The sequence below is a fragment of the Microcaecilia unicolor genome, unplaced genomic scaffold (assembly GCF_901765095.1).
Source record: "Microcaecilia unicolor unplaced genomic scaffold, aMicUni1.1, whole genome shotgun sequence".
Classification (NCBI taxonomy): Eukaryota; Metazoa; Chordata; class Amphibia; order Gymnophiona; family Siphonopidae; genus Microcaecilia; species Microcaecilia unicolor.
This window is the reverse complement of record NW_021963478.1, coordinates 5,952-31,412: the sequence shown is the minus strand read 5'-3', so window position 1 is coordinate 31,412 and position 25,461 is coordinate 5,952. Positions and strand designations below refer to the sequence as shown.

Below are 25,461 nucleotides of genomic sequence, written 5' to 3'. Positions count from 1 at the left end.
AAAGACCCCCTGAGCTTTCCCCACAGCTCTCCATTGACATAAAACTTTACTCCCAAAGCCTGCTGCTGCGGTTTAGCCTGTCCGTCTGCTTTAACTGCTCAGCATTTCAAGTCATTTTCAGAAGGGAACCTATTAGAGCTCACAGCGGGAGCAGGACAATAGCCAGTTGCTTTCCACGCCAAAAGGGAACTCCTCAAGAGAGTCTGTTCAGTTTAGGAGAGAACAGAATGTTAGATCAGGAGAGATCAAGTCTCTGTAGACCACCATCTCCTAACTTCACGTCATCAGTCCCTTGTCTCTCACCACGGAAGTCAAACTCTACTAACCCCACATGGCCGACCCTCAACCTCATCACCAAGAGCCTGCCAAATCCGGCAAGATACCTGGCTGGCTCCACGCCTGCAAATCAGGGGCCCCAACACCGGCCAACCTGCCCTGCCCCACCCTGAGGGTTCATTCACACCAAGAAGGCACAAACCAAACTGTTAATTAAAAAAAAGCAACTTTCATTTTGACAGAAAATAAAAACAATCATACCATGACATTAAAGTTCTTCCTTTTCTACTTCCCTAGGGATGTACAGGTAGGGAGAAACCTGTCTGATAAGTTTATCTCCAGCAAAATACAGTCTTTTTCTAACATTAGAAAGTGTTCAATTAAAAAAAAAAATCCAGTGAAGGCACATCTTCTCCAGTGTATCACAGAGATAATGAAGTGCAATCCAGTGCAGGGCATCTTGCGAAGGGTGGGATGCCCATGCCCACAGTCTGTAAGGCCATCCAAGGATGCCACCTCCCTTTGGGGTCTTCCCCTCCACCACCCCCTTTCTTTGGCAAGGGATTTCAGCTGCAATAGAAGTTGCAAAGCAAGGTGAAAGGCACAATGCATGAGAACCAGATAATGGCAAGCTGGCGTGAAGACTGTGCATGGGAGCTTCTTGAACCTTTCACGCTGAAGTAACAATTTTGGTCGGGAGCAAATAGTGAGAACGAAGGCCCCTGTCCATATGGGTGTGCAAAAGCAGAGAGAGGGGAGACCAAGCACAGTGAGCAGGCATGCACGTATGTGTTGGGCACAAAACATACAGCGGTGCTTGTGAGATGAGCCATGCACTGCACGGGACCTGCAAGCAAAGCAGAGAGCACGAGATTGACAAATGACATAGGGAATGAAGCATGTGTGTGCTTGTGCATAGAAAAGGGCCCATTCGTGCATGCAGGATCAGCCAAGATGAGGGAACCGTCAAGAGCATCCCACACGACGGGAGTCCATGACAGTGTGAGTGTGCACCAGCTTAGCGGACTCAATAGAGATGTGTGTGTGCCCAGTAGTGTCTGTACAAGTACCTGTGTATTCATTTGAGACTCCAGAAGCATGCACAAGGAAGTGCACACACATGCAAATGACAGTCACACGTGCACAATGCACTGCGTATTGAAGGGGAGAGAGATGGGACAGTCTTTCATTCCCTGGCTGGTCCTTGCTGCATTTTCACACAGGTTTATACAATTTTTAAGTCTCCGAGAGGGTCATGTTGCTTTTGGTTAAAAGAGAGCGTAAAAGAATTCTCTACTAGTCAGGCCGGTGGTCCTGGGACTCTCCGCACAGCGATGCAGAACCACCACCATCACCTTTCCAAGACATGGAAAAAGAAGGGCATCAGTGGAGCTAGTATTTCGTGGGATCTTGCCAGTTGGTTACCCAGTGCTTCTTGGGCTTCCGTGGCACAAGGCTGTCATGACGTTTGTAGCGCTCCTCCCGATGGATTTGGACTGCGTGGTACTTTGGCATCAGCCTGTAGTAATTCGTTCGCTTAAAGAAGCCGCACTGGATGAGGAATTGAGGGGGGGGGGGGGGGGGGGGAAGGAAACCAAGAAGAAATAACAGAGATTACTGAACCTGTACAGCAAATTGTGGTAAGGAGGGAGGGAAGAGACGGAGACGACAGGGAAAGAAAAGAAAAAACAGAGGCAGCAGTACAAGTCTCTCCAGCATCGATGCAAAGATTCACCATTAAGTCCCTAAGAGGTACCACCACTTTGGACAGAACAGCAGACAGCAAAGGAGACAAATATTTCCGCCCCCACCTCACCAGCTGAAAGGAATATTTTAAGACTCGTGTTCCACAGTGGTTTAAGTCACTCCAGCTTTTGCTCTGGGCTCACTCAGTTTTGTTTGGTCTGCAAAGGCGGAGCTACCGGTTTCTTGTTTGGATAGGCGTGGCCTGTTCTGTTCAAAGCTAAAGCTGGAGCAGCTCAAAGCGGGAGCAAAGCCATGGTTGAAAAACAGAAACAGGAGACTCAAGACGCTGGAACAGGAACGTGTTCAGTTAGACAGCGAGACAATCCAGCTCCTCGAAGAAGACGTGACAGGACAGGAAGAAACAGGGAAAGTGTTAAGACAGTAAGGATCCCCCTTCCATTTCATTACCCAGAGGAGGGAGCAGGCCCCCAGCGGGCTCAGCCCTTGGCTAGTAGTCCTCTGTTAGCCGCTCCGTTTCAGACGGCTGGATCTTCATCTCGGCCTTTTGACCTTTAGCCTCATACATAGCTCGTGTGCTCGCTCGCTTGAAAAACCCGCACTACAAGGAAGCAGGTGATACCAGTCAAGGCCAAGCTGGGGAGGGGGAGGGGGAGGGGGATGGGGGCTGTGACTCCAGTAAGGAAGCAGATGATGCCAGCCAGGATTCAGGCTGCAGGACTGGGGAGAGGCTCTGGTACGGAGATATTTCAGACCTTCAGGTAACACAGCACGGGTCAAGGTGAACCGTGTGCAAGGTCAGCTTTTACATGATCTAGCCCAGAGCTACAAACCTTACAGCGCTGACCCCTGACCTAAGCATCTGCATCCTCAGCCTGGAAAGAGCCCCCTGCATTAACCCCCCACACCTTCAGCCCCACTATAGGGGACTCTGTACACTGGCACATTACATCAGGCCTGGAAAGATTTCTTCTAACGACCCTCTCCTTTACCATAGAAAGGTTTCCGCATGGTCTGCAGGGGTGGAAAGTGGGGAAGCTGGAGTTGCTCTTACCTTCCACAACAGCAGGATAATGAAACTCAGTAGCAGCACCCCCGCCAAGACTGCTACAATAATCACCCATAGCTCGATCTCGGTCGGCTGCTCCTCAGTCAAGTCCGAATCAATATTTACAAAGAACTAGCCATGGAAGAGACGGAGGGGAAAAAAACAAAAACAAAATTTTATCTGACTAAAAATCTCCCATGTGACACACAAACTGTCCAAAGAATTACCACATGAATACATGCAGTGCTTTTTTTTTTCTAGCAAAAAAGGTGCCGGTACTCAAATGGCAGCCCCCACTTCAGGGATGGGGTGATCACTGAGGGACCCACCCCACAACAGCCAGGCTCCCTGCAACCAGTCACAGAATCTATGACGAGACAGAATTGTCGTGCGAAGCCTGAGTTCTTTCATCAAAACATGGGGACTGTGGGTCAATTTTAGCAGACAATGGAAAAGATGCCGGTACTCAATACCCAGTGGCATACCAAGGGGGGGGGGCGGTGGGGGCGGTCCCCCCCTGGTGCACGCCGCTGGGGGGGTGCTGCGCGCCTGTCGGCTCTTCGTTTTCATGCTCCCTCTGCCCTGGAACAGGTTACTTCCTGTTCCGGGGCAGAGGGAGCATGGAAACGAGGAGCCGACAGGCGCGCGGCACACCCCCCCCCCCCCCCCCCCAGCGGCGTGCACCCGGGGGGGGGGGTTCTTTCGCCGGGGGGGGGGGGGCGCTGCACCCGGGGGGTTATTTCGCCGGGGGGGGGGGGGGGGCGCTGCACCCGGGGGGCGGGGCGCATCAGCGATCCGCCCCGGGTGTCAGCGCCCCTAGGAACGCCACTGTCAATACCTCCAAGTACCCCCTCAAAAAAAAACACTGAATATATGGAACAGCGCTCTGGTAGTTTCAGCATGTCCCAACAGTAGGCGCTGTTGGAAACGGGAAGGAGTTCTGGTTTTTCAGAAGAGATTTTTTTTTGGGGGGGGGGGGGGTGGAGGGGGAAGCCCACAGATGCTGCTGGAGGTGTTGCAAAACAAGCTCATTGTAGGGCCCGTACACTCTTCCAATTCCTGCCTCTCCCAGCAGGAGGCACTTCAGAGAAGGCAACAGGATGCAGTGCCCATCGGGCGCTCACTCAAGTACAAGCAGCGAGGGGTATCAGAAATTAAACACAAGAATGCTAGCTAACCCTGGGGGAGGAAAGGGAGGGGTGAGAGATACAGCTTTCAAAGCCCCACTCAGTGGCAGACCCTGACAGATGCTGTTGGAGCATTCAACAGCCGTGAACTCCCAACTACTTGTTACAAACCACACCAATGTCAACCTACACTCCAGCCTTGGGGAGTCTGAAGATGCTACACATGGTTAGAGCAACCAGGGAAGCTGGGTTCAAATCCAGCTGCTGCTCCTTGTGATCTTGGGCAAATCATTTAATCCTTCATCACCTGAGGTACAAACAGACCATTAACCCTCAGGGACAGGAAAATACCCAGTGCACCTGAATGTAACTCATCCTACATACGTACGTAAGTATTCCCACACTGGGACAGACCAAAGGTCCATCAAGCCCAGCATCCTGTTTCCAACAGTGGCCAATCCAGATCACAAACACCTGGGATAAGCATCATTTTATGATGCTTATCCCAGAAATAAGCAGTGGATTTTCCCCTAGCTACGACTGAGAAAGGTGTGAGATAAGTCCAAATAAAGAATAAATGTTCGTGGGATGAAGCCAAGGAGGCACCAGGACTCACCTGCACCGTGTGATTCTTCATGTGAATGCTGGGAAGGTCTGTCTGCAGGTACAACGTTGCTTCCCCATCCACTTTTACCCGATCAAAACTGCTGAAGTCCTGTGGGAGAGAAAGGCAGAATGCAGAAAGGACAGAGAAAACATCTATCCTTAGTATCATAGAGTATACAGAGTAGCAATTATCACAGCAAACGGGACAGGGGAGTTCCTGCAACTCTCAGTGCCAACAGGCAGACACGCTGGATATGGGAAGCCTGTAGTCCTCAGTCTGCTAGCAATAACACATACTGGATATGGGGACTCCATGCTGCTTGGCCTATCAGGGGTAAGGAACGCCAGTTCACTGCAGGGCATGCTGGGTATGGGAAGCCTGTAGTCCTCAGTCTGCTAGCAATAACACATGTTGGATATGGAGACTCAATGCTGCAGGTCACTACAGAGCATGCTGAGTATGGGGAGATCTTGACCTCTCAGTAGTAAGACATGTTGGCTATAGGGCCCTGTGGTCCTTAGCCTCTCAGGAATAGGGAACACCAAGCTCTTGTGTTAACTACTACTACTACTTAACATTTCTAGAGCGCTACTAGGGTTACGCAGCGCTGTACAAATTAACAAAGAAGGACAGTCCCTGCTCAAAGGAGCTTACAGTCTAAAGGACGAAATGTCAAGTTGGGGCAGTCTAGATTTCCTGAGTAGAGGTGTAGTGGTTAGGTGGCGAAGGCGACATTGAAGAGGTGGGCTTTGAGCAATGATTTGAAGATGGGTAGGGAGGGGGCCTGGCGTATGGGCTCAGGGAGTTTGTTCCAAGCATGGGGTGAGGCGAGGCAGAAAGGCCGGAGCCTGGAGTTGGCGGTGGTGGAGAAGGGTAATGAAAGGAGGGATTTGTCTTCAGAGCGGAGGTTACGGGTAGGGACGTAAGGGGAGATGAGGGTAGAGAGGTAAGGAGGGGCTGCAGATCGAGTGCATTTGTAGGTAAGAAGGAGAAGCTTGAATTGAATGCGGTATCTGATCGGAAGCCAGTGAAGTGACTTGAGAAGAGGGGTGATATGAGTATATCGGTTTAGGCGGAAGATAAGACGTGCAGCAGAGTTCTGAACGGACTGAAGGGGGGATAGATGGCTAAGTAGGAGGCCGGTGAGGAGTAGGTTGCAGTAGTCAAGGCGAGAGGTGATGAGAAAGTGGATGAGAGTTCAGGTGGTGTGCTCAGAGAGGAAGGGGCGAATTTTGCTAATGTTATAGAGGAAGAAGCGACAGGTCTTGGCTATCTGCTGGATATGCGCAGAGAAGGAGAGGGAGGAGTCGAAGATGACACCGAGGTTGCGGGCAGATGAGACGGGGACGATGAGGGTGTTAACACACTGCAGTATTTTGTTACCTCCAGGAAAGTACTGTTCCAGACATGGGCCCGTACTGTCACTGTGGCCGTCTTCCTCAGGTTCCGCAGTGGGCAGCTGAATTGGACACAGCGCGCAGTCCTCTGGAAGCAGCTCTGGTGAGCAAAGATTTTTTTTAAATCTTGACATAGGTCTGTCCAGTACCCCAAAAACCCTCACGAAGACCCACATTTCTATTTTCACTTCCTGTGGGCAAAGAACTGGAGAAGGAACATTCTGGAAATTCCACCACCAGTACTTTTCCCCCAAAACCACCCGTGTCTACAGCTTCTACTCCACAATCAAACTCTCATTCAGAATTGCCGGGGTAGGTGTCACAGGTCCATTTTACTTACCAGGGAGGTTTCGGACCGAGCTCGCTTGGTTGCTGCCAGAGTCACCACTTCTTGGGCCTGGGTGTTGGCTTCCAGCTCCCGCCTCTTCCGCGACTGCATCTGATTCGAAAGCTTTAACAGAGAAGACACGACATGTAGGACACTGCCAGAACTCTCCAAATCAAATCCAAAGAACAGCAGTGTACTCAGGTGGTGGGGGAAGATGGTGGAAAGCACAAGGCCAGATTAAAAGCAGCTCAGTTGTAGTAACATAGTAAATGACGGCAGAGAGAGACCTGCATGGTCCATCCAGTCTGCCCAACAGTTACACTCATTATCAAATCGTTATTGAACCAACAATCCAAAAGTATTACGGCATTTTACTTGCTAAGTTCCACTTTACAATGTCTTTCCTTCCCCTACTGAGATATAAAGGACCTGCATTCATAGCATACGAGATGAACGTGGCATAAAAAAATATGCATACTTGATCCTGATCTGTCCTTAACAGTTTCAGGGCTCGGACCATAAAAAAAAATTTTTTAAAAAGAAAACCTCCCTGCACTTGAGTTGCCACTGAAGCCCACTCCAGCCCATCCTTATCTGTCTTCCCACGTACGCGACACAGACAGTAGAAGTCCATCCGGCATTGGTTTCACTTCCCCATTGCTGGAGCTGTTGTCTAAGCATAGGGTTACCATTTTGTGTCCTCTGAAAAAGAGGACACATGCCACGCCCCCCTACCCCGCCCCCGCCCCATGCCACGCCCCTGCCACGCCCCCTTCAGGTCCGGGTTCCGCCCCTATTCCCCCCCCCCCCCCGTCACATAGTCCCCTCCCCCCCATCACATACCCCCCCCCACTTACTGTCTAGCCCTGGTGGTCTAGTAGCGTCTTCTCTTCGGGGCAGGAAAGAGCCCCCTCTTTCCTGCCCGGAGCGCTGCCTGCCCTTGCCTGCTGCATCCTCCTCGGTATGGCTGGGGATTCAAAATGGCCACCGAGAGTTGAAGCGGCCTCGCGAGAGTTCAACTCTCGGCAGCCATTTTGAATCCCCAGCCAGACCGAGAAGGATGATAGACAGGGGAGGCAGCGCTCCGGGCAGGAAAGAGGGGGCTCTTTCCTGCCCCGAAGACGTCACTAGACCACCAGGGAACATGGTAAGGAAGGGGAGGGGAGGGGACGGGAGACCACGCGCCGATCGCCCGCCCACACGCCCACCGCATGCACGCGCCTGCCCGCACCCGCGCCCACGTTTGTCCAGAAATCCGGACAAACGTGGGCGGGGGCAAAATCCGCCGGACGCCCCGGACATGCCCTCAAAAAGAGGACATGTCCGGGGAAATCCGGACGTATGGTAACCCTATCTAAGCACCACTCTTGCGTATCATGAATGAACTTATAGCTGTTGATGTGTTAGGTACCGTATTTTTCGGACTATAAGACGCACCTAGGTTTTAGAGGAGGGAAATAGGAAAAATTTTTTTTTCCTTTTTTCCAACTCTAAAACCTAGGTGCTCCGGTGCGTCTTGTCCGAATCCCGCCCTCCCCCCGGCCCTGTCACCACTTCTCCCTACTCACGCGATCTTCCCTGGTGGTCTAGTGACGTCGGGGCAGGAAAGAGCCCCCTCTTTCCTGCCCAGCGCGCTGCTCTCCATCCTCCTGTATGCATTGCTGCCTGACGGTCTCGGCGAGATTCAAAATGGCCGCCGAGAATTGAAGTCTCGGCGCCCATTTTGAATCTCGCCGAGACCGTCAGGCTGCATACAGGAGGATGGAGAGCAGCGCGCTGGGCAGGAAAGAGGGGGCTCTTTCCTGCCCTGACATCACTAGACCACCAGGGAAGATCGCGTGAGTAGGAAGAAGTCTACCTTCGGACTATAAGACGCACCCCCCATTTTCCTCCCAAATTTGGGGGGAAAAAAGTGCGTCTTATAGTCCAAAAAATACGGTATATTTAGAGACTTTTCTGTTTACCCCACACACTTTTTAATTCTTTTTTTTTTTTAATTTCAAATTTATACAAACATTTCAAGATATATTCTTGATTAAGCATAGTGTGGTAAACATTACAATAAATTTACAATAATAAAGATTATTATTATTAGCATTTGTATAGCGCTACCAGACGCACGCAGCGCTGAACACCTGATACAAAGAGACAGTCCCTGCTCAAAAAAGCTTACAATCTAAATAATACAGACAGACGAGACTGTTACGGGTGAGGGAAGTAATGGGTGAGAAGGGAGGAAGGAACAAGGGAGGGCAAATGAGTAGAGGCTAGGAGCCAAAAGCAGCAGTGAAAAGGTGGGTTTTCAGCATGGATTTGAAAACAGGTAGAGATGGAGCTAGACGTATAAGTCCAGGAAGTCCATTCCAGTCATAAGGTGCCGCGAGAGAAAAGGGACGAAGCCTGGAGTTAGCGGTGGAGGAGAAGGAGGACGACAAGAGAGATTTGTCCAGTGAGCGGAGTTCACGGGGAGGAATGTAGGGAGAGATGAGAGCGGAGAGGTAAAGGGGGGCTGCAGAATAATTGTAACAAAGGTAATAAATTTAGTTTCCAACACTCAAGTCCACTCTTTACTGGATCCAAGATGTTGATAGCAGGAATTTTAAGGAAAAAAAAAAGAATCATCAAAGTTAGTCAAACACAGATATGGACAGAAATAAACATTAAATTAAACTCCTTCAGTTCTTCTCGAAGCAATAAAAGATGACAATTGTGAAGGGTCCATGAAAACATATTTAAATGAGTTCAACCGAATAATGCACTTACATGGGAACCTCAAAAAAAATACTCCTCCAAGTTGCAAGACAGCTGATTTAAATTACAAAAATTGTTTACGTCTTTTGGGTTTCTTTTGAAACATCAGGAAATAGACTTATTCTTTGGCCCAGGAATAGTTTATCCCGGTGCTTAAAGAATAATCGTAAAAGCCATTGCTTATCAGGAATCAATGTTAAAGTAGCCACTGAAGTGGCTGCTTCTGCTTGTTCAGTTTTGGAGGTCTCCAGAAAAGCAGTCAAATTCAAAGACTCTTTTTTCCCCTGTTGAGCTGATTCCTTCTGTGGAACACAATACACCTGGCTAAAAAGTGGTAGGTTTACCTCTGGAATTTCCAATATTTCACATAGATATGTCAGGAACTGGTCAGCATTCTGGGGAAAGGAGAGGCTAGTCTGATCTGATGGGCTTCACCTTAACCAGGGTGGGGCCAGGCTGCTGGCGTCAACTTTTAAAAAGGAAATAGAGCAGCTTTTAAACTAGAAACGGGGGGGAAGGCTGACAGTCGCTCAAAAGCGCATGGTTCGGGATAAGGTATCTTTTGAGGATATCACCCAGACAGGGAAGAAAAGGTTACTTGTAAGTAAGAACAACAAAGAAATCGTAGTAGATCAGATGGCCTTAAATAAAATGAATAATGACCAGACAGAAGATAACACATTAATAATGCCATGTATTAAACGTAATATAAAACGGAACAACAAGCATGCATCGAAATGTCTATATGCAAATGCCAGGAGCCTGAGACATAAGATAGGAGAGCTGGAGTACATTGCACACAATGAAAAATTGGATATTATTGGCATCTCTGAGACCTGGTGGAAGGAGGATAACCAATGGGACACAGTCATACTGGGCTACGAATTATATCATAGCGATAGGGTGGGTATGTAAATGAGAACCTTGACTTGGATAGGCTGCAAATATTGCAGGAGACAAAACCCCTATTGGAATCTTTGTGGATTGAAATTCCACGTGAAAAGGGGAAAAGGACAGTGATAGGAGTGTACTACCATCCGCCTGGCCAGGACGAGCGGACGGACGCAGCAATGTCAAAGGAAATTAGGGAAGTGAATAAATTGAGCAATTAATATTAATGGGTGATTTCAATTATCCACATATAGACTGGGTTAATGTAACATCGGTACATGCTAGGGAGGTGAAATTTCTTGATGAAATCAAGGACAGCTTCATGGAACAGCTGGTTCAGGAGCCCACACGAGAAGGAAAAATACTAGACTTAATTACTGGCGCTCATGATCTGGTGCGGGGGGGTAACGGTGCGAGGGCCGCTTGATAACAGTGATCATAATATGACCAGTTTTGATATTGGCATTGAAGTAAGTGAACTTAGGAAATCAAATACAATAGCGTTTAGCTTTAGAAAAGATAACTACGACAAAATGAGAAAAATGGTGAAAAAAAGACTGAAAGGTGCAGCTCGCAGGGTAAAAAACTTGCATCAGGCGTGGATGCTGTTTAAAAACACCATCCTGGAGATACAGGACAAATATATTCCGCGTATTAGAAAAAGGGGAAAAAAGACCAAACGTCAGCCGGCATGGCTAAACAGTAAGGTAAAGGAAGTCATTAGAACCAAAAAACAATCCTTCAGAAAGTGGAGAAGAGAACCGACTGAAGGTAACAAGATAAAACATAAGGAATGCCAAGCCAAATGCAAAGCGGAGATAAGGAGGGCAAAAAAGGACTTTGAAAAAAGTTAGTGTTAGAAGCAAAAATATATAGTAAACTTTTTTTTAGATACATTAAAAACAGGAAACCGGCTAAAGAATCGGTTGGGCTGCTGGACGAAAATGGTGTTAAAGGGGCGATCAGGGAAGATCAAGCCGTAGTGGAGAAATTAAATGAATTCTTTGCTTTGGTCTTCACTGAGGAGGATTTGGGAGGGACACCGGTGCCGGAAAGCGTATTTGAAGCGGGCGAGTCGGAGAAACTAAACTAATTCTCTGTAAACTTGGAGGATGTAATGGGTCAGTTCTGCAAACTGAAGAGTAGTAAATCGCCAGGACCTGATGGTATTCATCCCAGAGTATTAATAGAACTGAAAAATGAACTTGTAGAGCCTCCGCTCACAGGACAAATCCCTACTCTCTGTACCCTTCTCCACCACCGCCAACTCCAGGCTCCGCCCATTCTGCCTCGCCTCACCCTATGCTTGGAATAAACTTCCTGAGCCCTTACGCCAGGCCCCCTCCCTACCCATCTTCAGATCCTTGCTCAAAGCCCACCTCTTCAATGTTGCTTTCGGCACCTAACCTTTATACCCTTCAGGAAATCTAGACTGCCCCAATCTGTCTGCCCCTACTTGACTGACTGTTCACTTGTCCTTTAGATTGTAAGCTCTTTGAGCAGGGACTGTCCTTCTATGTTAAATTGTACAGCGCTGCGTAACCCTAGTAGCGTTTTAGAAATGTCAAGTAGTAGTAGTAATATGCAATCTATCCCTAAAATCGAGTGTGGTACCGGAAGACTGGAGGGTAGCCAATGTTACGCCAATTTTTAAAAAGGGTTCCAGAGGAGATCCGGGAAATTATAGACCGGTGAGTCTGACGTCGGTACCGGGCAAAATAGTAGAGGCTATTATCAAGAATAAAATTACAGAGAACGTACAAAAACATGGGCGGATGAGACAAAGTCAGCACGGATTTAGTGAAAGGAAGTCTTGCCTCACCAATCTACTGCATTTTTTTGAGGAGGTGAACAAACATGTGGACAATGGGGAGCTGGTGGATACTGTGTATCTGGATTTTCAAAAGGCGTTTGACAAAGTGCCTCATGAAAGACTCCTGAGGAAACTGGAGAGTCATGGGATCGGAGGTAGGGTATTACTATGGATTAAGAACTGGTTGAAAGATAGGACGCAAAGAGTAGGGTTGAATGGTCAGTATTCTCGATGGAGAAGGGTAGTTAGTGGGGTCCCTCAGGGGTCTGTGCTGGGACCGCTGCTTTTTAACATATTTATAAATGACCTAGAGATGGAAGTAACTAGTGAGGTAATTAAATTTGCAGATGTCAAGAAATCAAGAAATGTATTAAGTTATGTCCAATAAAAAAAGGTATCATCTTATTTTCTTTTCCATGTTTTATTTTGTTTGATTTCTATTGATTACCTCTAAAAGTGGACTAACACAGCTACCACACCTCTCTCTTCTTCCAAACTGAGACTGATAAATTACCTCATAGTTAGGCAGGAAAAGGAAAAAAAACCCTGTCACTTCTGGTACAGCTTTTAAAACTACAATCGCCATCTGCTGGCTAACCAGGAAAAACACATATCAGCAGCAAAACAATACAGTTCACAGGCACAGAAACCCTCGCCACAATATACATATTCAGGTCTTCAAGTCTCTTCTCATATGTCTCCTGGTACAATCCTGATATCATTTTCGTCACCAAAACGATCAATCCCAACAACTCAAATAACCATCAGCAAATAACCATCTTCAAATATTTAATTATCAGTACCTTGAAAGGAGGAGAGGGAGCTTAAATGCCTGAAAGATAACTGGGGGATGAGGGTGCAGGGCTAAAGCTTTGCCTATGGTGCCGAACACTGGCCCTGGGAAGCAGGTAGATTCACCAACATGCCCAACAGCATCACATGAAAATGAAGAGAAATTTCACATCCACGCCAAGGAAGAAATGACTCACTGACTTTGGTTTGGGTGAAGTTCAAAGACAATTCAACTTTGACCAACTCGGCCAGGCTAAATCCTCCACCGTTAGGTTCAAAAGGAAGCTCAGCACTGGACATACCAAACATGAATCATCCAGCAGATACTGGGAGAAACCAAGAAGCACCACTCACCGTTAAGTTTAACTCGTTGACGACGTCTCCAGGTGGGACACAGAGTTCTCTTACATCCGTGTCAACCACAATCTCAGTCAGATAGAGAAGCCACTTGCCATTCGCTACTTCATATGGCCAGGTGAATTCCAGGACTAGAATCCCCACCATCTCCAAGGGATCCCCATTGTTTTCCACCTAGAAAAAGATGGGAAAGCGGACCATGGGTTATCATGCCATGTGCCTGGGACCCACATCCGGAGCAGATGGGATCGCCTTTCTTCCGTCTACCCTTACCATGAAAACAAACTCCACAGGGCTCCCAATATCTGACACTGTCTTCATGGCAGATTCTCCCATCACCGTCCCACTGAAATGAGTCGACAGCCACGAGGTTTTACTGCTCAAAGCAAAAAAAAACTCAACATTAGGAAAAACAGGCAGAGTAACTGACGCTCTCCCAATTTCCACTCATGCCACAGTCATTACTGCAGTGTGCCAGGATTCACCCTCTCCCAGACTTCACTCACACCACCGCCCTTCACTGCAGTGTTTCATTATCAGTATTCACTCTTCCAACTGGATCCACACATTTTTACATCCAGCACACATAATACTGATTTCCTATCCTGTCTCAACACTGTGCCTGGGATCAGGGCCGCCAGAGTCTCTTGCCCTGTCCTGCTCCCAGGCTGCTGGCGCCGCAGTCCCATCTCCACCTGGCAACCCTCAGCTCCCTTCTGTCTGTCGTCCGACCCCTGCATTAAAAAAAATCTCTCTAAAACAGCAGCGCAGCACCTTCTCTGCGAAAGCGGTAGATCGCCTCGGGCGGGCCTTCCCTCACTGTGTCCCGACTCCTGCCCTCCTGCCTCTGATGTAACTTCCAATTTCCGCGAGGGCGGGAGTCGGGACACAGTGAGGGAAGGCCGAGGTGATCTGCTGCTTTAGAGATTTATTTTTAAATTTAAATAAAGGGGGTCGGATGGCAGACAGAAGGGAGCAGAGGGTGGGTAGGTGGGAACTGCGGTGCAGGCGGCCTGGGAGCAGGAGAGGGAGGCGACAAAAGTAGCGATTGAGGGGTAGGGGTGATCCTGGGGGGGGGGGGGGGGGCGGCAGCCTTGCCCTGGCTCAGTTTCTCGGCAGCCCCGCCTGGGATCTCTGAGCAGAAACGAAAGAATACTCACATAGATAAAGAAGTTTGTACAGTGTAGTCCACAAGTAGTTCTGCCACCTCAGGTTCCAGGTCATCCTGAGTACTCAGCCTGCCGAACAGATACAAGCACAGCTGTGAAGAAGTGTCAATGGAGCACACAAGTGTGCAGAACACCTTGCACAGAGGGCAGTTGCGAGCACACAAGATGGTGCGGGACTGAGAAAATGAAAGCACGTAAGAACACATGCAAAAAGAGGAGGTAGGCATGCAAGCGAGCGAGCAAGCTTGTGTGTGAGAAAGTGTCTCAAGAAGGGGCACGTGAGCACAGAAGAGAGTGAACATTAGAGCAGATAAAACAGCTCATCAGTAAACATGAGAGAAGATATGTGGGAGGCAGCCTGTAAAATACAGTAGCAGAAAGACCTGGAGAGCAAATGACAGTATTCAATCAATATTAGCGCTTCAGCGGCTGAAAACATGTATACGTGACCCATCCTTCTAGACCCGTTTGTAACGGACACTGGGAAACTGGATGGACAGTTCTAGCCACAAAGCCACTGGGAGAAGAGTCACGGAAAACGGCCACTCCCCAATACCAGTGACCAAAAAATAAAACTGCACCGAGAATCAGGTCACCGAAGCGAGCGCCAGTATGCAGTCAACAGGGATCAAAGGCACAGCGCTGCTCTTCCATGGGAGCAGCAAAGGGCAGCGAGTGGGACTCACGTGGAAAGCTGAAGCATTGTCGTCACACCTCTGGTGTGCAGGGAGATCCCAGATGCCTCAAAGGTCAAGACCAGCACTTTCTAGAAAGAGCAGAGATGGGGAGAAATGCCACACACCACATTATGGAGACCATGATTTACAACCCTTATCCCTCAAAATAGCTTTTACAAAATTGTAGTTAACGCTGAAGTCCGTAAGATGACCAAATCCTTTCACCTCAAACAGAAACACAATACAGGCAGAAACAGTGCAGGGAGAAAAAAAAACACCTCAGTGCCTCAGAGCACGCGATTCCTCAGTGCTACAAATCAGAAGAATCAATTATAAATCTAAAAAAAGCTCCTTGCTTCTTCTCCATTACCAGTGTTTTAATCCAAACAAAGTACACTTAACTTCAGAATGCTGTTCAAGATCCCTGACAAGGTTCTTGTTTCAGTGTTCCTGCGTTTCACAAAGACATGGCATTTGTTCAAAAGGAGCGGCACCATGAGCTTCAGAAAGTCCCCCTTGAAGTAGGAATACCAAAACAAGGATCGTGTACAGCGTGTTGAAGCTAAGTATACTTTATTTGAATTAAAAGACTGGTAAAAGAGAAAAAGCTAGGTTTTTTGTGTTTTTTTAGATCTAGGATTGATGCAGTTGAGCTCCAGCTGGAATGTCCTCACAAGTGATCCCATAACATGCTTGATGGTCAGTTTAAACCAGAGTATAGAACATCGCTATGAGAAGACTCGGAACTGTTGAAGCAAAAATCTTATTTTTCCTTGCTTAATTACTGTTAACGAACTTACAGTTCAAATGTGCTAGACTCAAGTGGTGGGGGGCACCTAGGGGGCCTGGGCCCCAGCCAGAACTGCAGCACCCTTTTATCTTTGCTGACAGGGATGCTGAAGCTCCGCTAGCCAAATAAATACAGTGCCAAGGCTCCCCTCCTCCTTGTGCTGCTTCCTTAAGGCAGAACTCGATGCGTACCTTCATGCACAAGAAGTTGGCGGCTGAAGGCACGTACCCATTTCTACTTAAGGAAGAGGGGAACTATATTTATTTCGCCGCCAGCAAAGGTATGTTTGGCAGGAGGGTGGGCAAGTGCACCCCTGGGTACCCCCCCCCCCCCCCCCCCCAAATTGGAGGGCTGGTTATGCTCCCGGCTGGGCAAGAGTTTTTGCCTTGCAAACTAGGAATGTGTTCTCAATCATCTCTCTCTCCATGCAAGAGAAGCTGGGAGGTTTTAGCATCATGCCGAATAGTAACGCTGTTTATATTTTTACGCTGATGAAATCTTGATGGAATCACAAGGGCTTGAAGGGATCGTGCAGCAAAAATACGGCATAGGCAGCTTCAATTCACAGAGGAAATATACTGCAGACTAAGTTTACAGACCTGATGGAGAAAGAGGGGGCCAACTTGCCCAGCATGCTTAAAGAACAAGGCAAGCCAATAAAAAGAGCCTCATAAGACACAGGAAGCTGGACATGTGCTCTGAAACAGCCTATTACAGGAGAACTACAAGACTACAGGGACTTGTAGTCCTGTTATTAAACAAGCCTATTACCTGCCTCCATGCAAATGTGGGAAAGAACACTAGCACTGAGGAATCGCATGCAAATTGTTCTGAGGCACTGAGACCTTTTTCTCCTTCCACATTGTTTGCCTGTATTGTGGCATTTTTGGATCGTCCTGATTTGCCGGAACGGAAGGATACTCACTGTCTCATTTTTCCTGAATGGGTTCCCCAGCTCACAGAGTACTGTCCCATCAAAGGTACAAGCTCCAGTCTAGAGGCAGGAAGGAATAGGAAAGAGGGATCAGTTATTATATGACTCCTGAAATTCAAGACTCCTTCATCTCTAGGAACACAGCAATAATGTCACTGAGGACCCGATGCACAAAGCTTACTGTGCTAGGAACATCCTATTTTGACTGGTTCAATCTAGTTTAGCGTACACACTATTCGGCGAGTAATGCACAAAGGGGTTCTGCGTAGTTTTTACCATTTGTGGTAGCAGCTAACGAGAACTGTATGCAAATATATTACAACGAGCTGATATATATTAAAATAAGCATTCCGAATGATACACAGAAAGGAGCGAATACCTTTAACAAGGAAATTTTTACAGGAGGTCCGGAGTTGTCGTACATGACTGTGGCTTCTCGGTGGAGCAGTCTGCTGTCATATTTAAACAGTATTTGCATTTGTGTGTGTTTCGAACGTAACAGCACTGTGAAGTAGTCTTGGAACAAAAAAGCACACTGTAGACGCATGCCCACGGCACTGACAGCTTTCATACATGCACATATAACCAATGACCCGCCCCCCCCAAGATGTGAAAGTTGGCCTGGAATCCCACAAAAGAAACTTTCACGCCTCAGGTGGTTATTGCTTATATGTGTGTGTATGAAACCTGTGTGTAGCAGTGGAACGCTGTGGAGGCGCATTAGTAGATGACGGCAGAAAAAGACCTGCACGGTCCATCCAGTCTGCCCAAGAAATGTGCCACTTTTTTGTGTATACCTTACCTTGATCTGTACCTGTCTTTTTCAGGGCACAGACCGTATAAGTCTGCCCAGCACTATCCCCGCCTCCCAACCACCAGCCCCACCTCCCACTACTGGCTCTGTTATCCAATCTCGGCTATATATATATATATATAGCACATGCTGTCCAGGGCATGCACACAGCATTGACGTTTAATGAATGAATGTCCTACGCATGCATGGCTTAACGGGTGACTATTCTATGCCTTGTTCTTCTGAGCTTCTTGCTGTAATTGTGAGCAGTTCATTTGCATGCGATTTCCTTTGAGCATCGGTCTATAGTTCAAACTCGGTAACTTTTACTGGGGATCTAAAAGCAACGGGTTTTTAACGAGGACTTCTGTGCATCGGCCCTCGAATCTGCTGCTCCTCACAGCAAATGGTGTTACACCAGGCAAACACATATGTTACGTTACAATACAAAGCATGATTGTCCAAGAAAACAGCAGAACAAGGCAGTTATTCAAACCTTCCTTATTTTCAATTATGATGCTTGAGAGGGTGGATAGAGGAGCCTAAAACTTATCTGCTGCCCTCCACAAAACCCATGAAGTTATTGTACTGAGGCTTAGAACATAAGTACATAAGAACATTAGCAATGCCATGCTCGGACAAGACTGAAGGTCCATCAAGCCCAGTATCCTATTTCCAAGTGGCCAATAAATATCCCAAAACAATAAGACATTTTATGCCACTTATTCCAGGAATAAGCAGTGGATTCTCCCAATTTCACCTTAATAATTGTTTATGGATTTTTCTTTTAGGAAATTATCCAAACCTTTTTAAAACCTTGCTAAACTATCTGCTTTTGAAACATTCTCTGGTAACGAATTCCAGAGTTTATTTACACATTGAGTGAAGAAATATTTTCTCTGATTTCTTTTAAATTTACTACTTTGTAGCTTTATTGTGGGCCCCCTAGTCCTAGTATTTTTGGAAAGAGTAAGCAAGCGATTCACATCTACCCGTTCCACTCCACTCATTATTTTATAGACCTCTATCATATCTCCCCTCAGCCGCCTTTTCTCCAAGCTGAAGAGCCCTAGCCGCTTTAGCCTTTCTTCATAGGGAAGTCGTCCCATCCCCGCTATCATTTTCGTCGCCCTTCACTGCACCTTTTCTAATTCCACTATATCTTTTTTGAGATGCGGCAACCAGAATTGAACACAATATTCGAGGTGCGGTCGCAAAGGCATTATAACATCCTCATTTTTGTTTTCCATTCCTTTCCTAAAATACCTAACATTCTATTTGCTTTCTTAGCCACAGCAGCACACTGAGCAGAAGGTTTCAACGTATCATCAACGACAACACCTATGATCCCTTTCTTGGTCCGTGACTCCTAATGTGGAACTTTGCATGACGTAGCTATAATTCGGGTTCCTCTTTCCCACATGCATCACTTTGCACTTGCTCACATTAAACGTCATCTGCCATTTAGACGCCCAGTCTCCCAGTCTCGTAAGGTCCTCTTGCAATTTTTCACACTCCTCTTGTGATTTAACAACTTTGGTGCACAGCTCAGTTTAACACAAGTCAATCGACAGTAGCCCGTTATTTCTCTAGAAATCTGAACTGTTAGGAAACAGGAGGACTGTTGATTTTTTTAAAATGTCTTCTGGTTATTTGTTTAAATATAATTGTTTAAATACAACAGTAACAACCCCCCCCCCCCCCCCACACACATCATGGTAAGTATTCCTACTGCCTAACCAAATGCAGGGTGGACTCCCTGTGCACCTCTGGCTCTTAGAAACAGCTGGAAACCCCAAAAGAGGAGAAGAAACAGCTGAAGATGAGAGTTGACACAAACAGCTGGAAAGGAGAGCACCTCAAATCTGTATCATATAGGACAGTACCAAGAACCAGTGTATGGTACGAGAAGGGACCTTACCGGTCGGACAGAGGAAAAGAGGAGGATGGGGGGCACAGTGATGTTTAGGAGAGCCTCGTGTGCGTCTTCCCCATTCCAGGAGGCTGTAGGGATGTTCGTGACCTTTACTCGCAGATGCACTTTCTTCACATCAGGATTGTACTGTAACACCTGGGTCCCATTCACCCTACAAAGACAGCACAGCCAATTACCTCACCGCTGGAACAGATAGAATTATTATTCTTACATTTGTACCCCGCGCTTTCCCACATAATGCAGGCTCAATGCGGCTTACATAGTAATTTGACATACAAAGTTAATAGAATTTTAATAAAACAGTAGTAAAACAATGTAAAGTCAGGCTTAGTAGTGTATGATAAGTTGAGCTAGATAATATATAACTAGGATAAAAGAGGGTAGATAGGATAGTAACATAGTAACATAGTAGATGACAGCAGAAAATGTCCTGCATGGTCCATCCAGTCTGCCCAACAAGATAACTCATATCTGCTACTTTTTGTGTATACCCTACTTTGATTTGTACCTGTGCTTTTCAGGGCACAGACCATATAAGTCTGCCCAGCACTATCCTCGCCTCCCAACCACCAGTCCCGCTGCCCACCACCGGCTCTGGTACAGACCGTATAAGTCTGCTCAGCACTATCCCTGCTTCCCACCACCGGCGAAGGCATAGACCGTACAAGTCTGCCCAGCACTATCCCCGCCTCCCAACCACCGGCTCTGGCACAGACCGTATAAGTCTGTCCAGCACTATCCCTGCCTCCCAACCACCAGTCCCGCTGCCCACCACCGGCTCTGGTACAGACCGTATAAGTCTGCTCAGCACTATCCTCGCCTCCCAACCACCAGCCACGCCTCCCAACCACCGGCTCTGGCACAGACCGTATAAGTCTGTCCAGCACTATCCCTGCCTCCCAACCACCAGCCACGCCTCCCAACCACCGGCTCTGGCACAGACCATATAAGTCTGCCCAGCACTATCCTCGCCTCCCAACCACCAGCCACGCCTCCCAACCACCGGCTCTGGTACAGACCGTATAAGTCTGCTCAGCACTATCCCTGCTTCCCACCACCGGCGAAGGCACAGACCGTACAAGTCTGCCCAGCACTATCCCCGCCTCCCAACCACCGGCTCTGGCACAGACCATATAAGTCTGTCCAGCACTATCCCTGCCTCCCAACCACCAGTCCCGCTGCCCACCACCGGCTCTGGTACAGACCGTATAAGTCTGCTCAGCACTATCCCTGCTTCCCACCACCGGCGAAGGCACAGACCGTACAAGTCTGCCCAGCACTATCCCCGCCTCCCAACCACCAGCCCCGCCTCCCAACCACCGGCTCTGGCACAGACCGTATAAGTCTGCCCAGCACTATCCCCGCCTCCCAACCACCGGCTCTGGCACAGACCGTATAAGTCTGCCCAGCACTATCCCTGCCTCCCACCACCGGCTCTGGCACAGACCGTATAAGTCTGCCCAGCACTATCCCCGCCTCCCAACCACCAGTCCCGCATCCCACCACCGGCTCTGGCACAGACCGTATAAGTCTGACCAGCACCATCTCCATCTCCCGATCTTGACTAAGCTCCTGAGGATCCATTCCTTCGGCACAGGATTCCTTTATGCTTAGTGTAATTTGGGAGAAAGAGTAAGGAGGGATAAAATTAAGGAGAGATGGAAAGAGAAGGATGGGAGGTTGGTATTTAAGTCAGAACAGAATTGGGGGTGGAAGTTGGCGAGATTAGGTTGGGGCATTTGGGTAGAATGAGAGAGGAGCCCTTTTACTAAGCCGTGATAGGCTGTATGCACGTGCAGCGAGCGCCAAAATGAAACTACCGCCAGGCCAGCACACCCTCTTGGTGGTAATTTCAGATTTGGCACACACCCATAATGCCTGGATGAATTATGTATTTCCTCCTATATGCACCGGTTCCGGCGGTAATCAGCACTCGGTGCGCGCCAACCGTCATCGAGTGTGAGCCTATACCGCTAGATCAATGGGTGGTGTTAAGGGCTCAGGCCGGTTTTGGGCGTGCAGTGATTTCGTTTTTACCGCAGGCCCTTTTTCTGTCACATTTAAAAAAAAAAAAAAAAAAAAAATTTTTTTTGTATATGCGGTAAAAACTGGCCCGGCACATGCGCAACACTACCGCAGGCCACTTTTTACCACGGCTTAGTAAAAGGACCCCCCGAGTTATCAGATGCAAGTTCATGGATAGAAAATTACCATTCCAAGGAAACGTAATAAACTATATCACATGGACCACACATTCCCTCGGATTCTTTATAGGTTCCTCACAGATGGGCACGGAGCCTACATGTGTGTATAAACTAATTAGTCGACTGGGTGTTAACTAGCAATTATTAAAGTTTATTGGGCTTGACTGGCACTAATTTGGATTCACGCACGCATCTGCCTAGGCACCATTCTAAAATGCCAGGCACCCATCTAGAATACCAGGGTTTTGTGGCCAACTTGTGGAGGAGTGGCCTAGTGGTTAGGGTGGTGGACTTTGGTCCTGGGGAACTGAGGAACTGAGTTCGATTCCCAGCACAGGCAGCTCCTTGTGACTCTGGGCAAGTCACTTAACCCTCCATTGCCCCATGTAAGCCGCATTGAGCCTGCCATGAGTGGGAAAGTGCGGGGTACAAATGTAACAAAAATAAAATAGATACTACTGGAGATTCTACACGGAATGTTGCTATTCCACTAGCAACATTCCATGTAGAAGGCTGCGCAGGCTTCTGTTTCTGTGAGTCTGACGTCCTGCACGTATGTGCAGGACGTCAGACTCACAGAAGCAGAAGCCTGCGCGGCCACATTGGTGATCTACAAGGGCCGACTTCTACATGGAATGTTGCTAGTGGAATAGCAACATTCCATGTAGAAGAGTCTCAAATAGTAGCAACAGTGGAGGAGTGGCCTAGTGGTTAGGGTGGTGGACTTTGGTCCTGGGGAACTGAGTTTGATTCCCACTTCAGGCACAGGCAGCTCCTTGTGACTCTGGCCAAGTCACTTAACCCTCCATTGCCCCATGTAAGCCGCACTGAGCCTGCCATGAGTGGGAAAGCGCAGGGTACAAATGTAATAAAAATAAAATAGATCCTATTGGAGATTCTACATGGAATGTTGCCACTATGTAGAAGGCTGCGCAGGCTTCTGTTTCTGTGAGTCTGACGTCCTGCACGTACGTGCAGGACGTCAGACTCACAGAAGCAGAAGCCTGCGCGGCCACATTGGTGATCTGCAAGGGCCGACTTCTAGTGGAATAGCAACATTCCATGTAGAATCTCAAATAGTAGCAACAGTGGAGGAGTGGCCTAGTGGTTAGGGTGGTGGACTTCGGTCCTGAGGAACTGAGTTCGATTCCCGGCACAGGCAGCTCCTTGTGACTCTGGGCAAGTCACTTAACCCTCCATTGCCTGCTGCATAGAGCCTGCCATGAGTGGGAAAGCGCGGGGTACAAATGTAACAGAAAAAAAAAAAAAACTTGTGTGACAGGGTTTACATTTTTTTTTGATTAGCTTTCAAAGGTGACCCTTCTTCTTCAGATCAGAAATGAGCAAATGTTGACAAAGATCTGAATAAGTAAAACACAAAAGCATTCCAATGACGGTCTCACAGGAAGAGGCTGGGTTAGGCAGTGGCGTTCCTGGGGGGGGGGGGGCGGACACCTGGGGCGGCGACCGCCCCCCCGGGAACAGCACCCCCCCCCCCCCGATGCAGCGCGGACCCCCCCCCCGGGTGCACGCCTCTGGGGGGGGGTGCCGCAGCGCACGCCTGCTCAGAGTTCCCTGACTTCGCGCGTTCGCTGCAGCTCCCTCTGCCCTGGAACAGGTTACTTCCTGTTCCAGGTCAGAGGGAGCTGCAGCGAACGCGCGAAGTCAGGGAACTCAGAGCAGGCGCGTGCCGCGGCACCCCCCAGCGGCGTGCACCCGGGGCGGACCGCCCCCACTTGGTACGCCACTGGGGTTAGGTTAGGTGAGAAAAAGGGAAAGCTGGATGGGTGATAAGTGGGTGACAAAGCAGTATAATTTTATGGTATATAATGGGATTTAAAACCCAGATCTTTAAGTCTTGTCTGTTGTGTGTAGGGTCTTTAAAAATTAAATTTAGTTTCAGGATCTTTTTTTTTTTTTTTTTTTTTAATGCTTTGGTGGATGGCGTCTGTGTCTTTTGTTATGTTTGGTCGTCATTCTCTTGTCTATTCTGTCCTATCTAAATATTGTTCCTGTGTCCTTGTTTGAACTTTAGTTTTATATTTTTGTAAAACTGCTTTGATGTATCTCGCTAAAGGCAGTATATCAAGTTTAAATAAACCATAAACTATAGTCCTTCCCTCTATACTCCAGAACCTGTGCGGATAGTTGTGTCCATCAACCAGCAGGTGGAGACAGAGAACTGAAAACTAAGCTGGGACTTCTCTCTCTTGGCATCCAGTTCAGCTCCTCAGTATTTACATAGACAAGCAGTATAGAGCAGGGGCGTATCTGCGTGGGGCCATGGGGGCCTGGGCCCCCGCAGATTTCGCCCTGGACCCCCCCCCCCCAACTCCCGCCAACCGAGCCGAGGTCTTTTAAAGTTCTTTTTCGTCCTCAGAAGTCCATGCTGTTCAAAGCTGCTCCTTTCGGAGTCTGACGTCCCTGCACGTACAACATGCAGTGACGTCAGACTCCGAAAGGAGCAGCGATGTCAGACTCCGGAGGACGAAAAAGAACTTTAAAAGACCTCGGCTCGGCTGGCAGGGGTTGGGATCCCCCGCCAGCCGAAGGAATATTTTTAAAGGAAGCGGCAGGAGGAAGTGGACCTCGGCTGGCGGGGGTTGGGGTCCCCCACCAGCAAAGGTAGGTGACGACGGCGGGGGAGGGGGGTATAATGTGCCCCTCATCTGGCCTTGGGCCCCCACCCTATCGCCGCATTTCAGATACGCCTCTGGTATGGAAGAACTCAGAATAAACGCAACCACCTTAAACAACTCACTAACATTCCATACTACAAACCCCAGGACAAGCAGTTGCTTCCCATGTCTCTTTCAATAGCAGACTGAGTTATTTAAACTTCTCCATCATATCCCCTCTCTCCTGTTTCTCTTCCAGCGTACACATATTGAAGTTCATAAGCCTGTCCCTATATATTTTATGATAGAGACCGCTTACCAATTTAGTAGCTGCCCTCTGGACCGACTTCATCCTTTGTATATCTTTCTGCAGGTGCGGTCTCCAGAATTGCACACAGTACTCCAAACGGGGCCTCACCAGCAGTGGCGTACCAAGGGGGGGTGGGGGGGGGGCGGTCCGCCCCGGGTGCACGCCGCTGGGGGGGGGGGGGGTGCCGTGCGCCGGTCAGCGTCGTTCGTTTCCATGCTCCCTCTGTCCCGGAACAGGAAGTAACCTGTTCCGGGGCAGAGGGAGCATGGAAACGAACGACGCTGACCGGCGCACGGCACCCCCCCCCCCCAGCGGCGTGCACCCGGGGGGAGGGGGGTTTCATTCGCCGGGGTGGGGGGGTGTCCCTTCGCCGGGGGGGGGGGGGGCGCGCTGCACCCAGGGGGCGGGGCGCATCAGCGATCCGCCCCGGGTGTCAGCGCCCCTCGGAACGCCACTGCTCACCAGAGACATAAGGACAATATCACCTCTTTTCTCCAGCTTCTCATCCCTCTCCTTATGCACCCAAGCATTCTTCTGGCTTTGATCGTCGCTTTTTCTACCTGTTTGGCCACCTTAAGGCCATTAGATATAATCACCCCCGAGTCCCACTCTTCTTTTGTACTCAGAAGCACTTCACCCCCTATATTGTACCATTCCCTTGGATTCAAGTGCATGATTCTGCGTTTCTTAGCATTAAATCTTAGTTGCCAATCATCGGACTATTCAAGCTTCACTAGATCCTTCCTTATGCCATGCGGTTAAGCTGGACGGTTGAGTGCTGAGTATCGGCATCTAACCGGCGAAATGCTGATTCCACCCCCAGAATGCCCCAAAATAGCTGGTTTTGAGTTCAGTGCTAACCGGTTAAGTGACAGTTTTTAAGCCGCTGACAGCCATGGGCAGATATTACCTGGGATATTGCATTGAAAATCCAGTCAG

The 25,461-nt window shown here is 48.5% G+C and overlaps 1 protein-coding gene across 1 annotated transcript; it reads right to left on the bottom strand.

Moving 5' to 3' along the window:
- Positions 1 to 485: 485 nt before the first annotated feature.
- On the bottom strand, positions 486 to 25,196 carry LOC115459342 (integrin alpha-3-like). Its single transcript, XM_030189183.1, has 13 exons — positions 25,174 to 25,196; positions 19,376 to 19,541; positions 16,653 to 16,721; positions 14,947 to 15,026; positions 14,252 to 14,329; positions 13,365 to 13,467; positions 13,089 to 13,265; positions 6,500 to 6,610; positions 6,146 to 6,259; positions 4,772 to 4,870; positions 3,035 to 3,160; positions 2,431 to 2,581; positions 486 to 1,827 (listed from the first exon to the last, which is right to left on the bottom strand). Exons 1-12 carry the CDS (start codon positions 25,194 to 25,196, stop codon positions 2,471 to 2,473), a joined length of 1,257 nt encoding a protein of 418 aa, XP_030045043.1. The 3' UTR covers positions 486 to 1,827; positions 2,431 to 2,470.
- Positions 25,197 to 25,461: the final 265 nt, after the last annotated feature.

Bases quoted from the DNA above. Each gene is read 5' to 3' on its own strand.
- LOC115459342 (XM_030189183.1), bottom strand. From the start codon at position 25,196: ATGCACTTGAATCCAAGGGAATG. The intron at 19,542-25,173 runs GTACAATATAGG...CTGTCTTTGTAG, and splicing joins CACTTGAATCCAAGGGAATG to GGTGAATGGGACCCAGGTGT. The intron at 15,027-16,652 runs GTGAGTATCCTT...TGCTCTTTCTAG, and splicing joins CATTCAGGAAAAATGAGACA to AAAGTGCTGGTCTTGACCTT.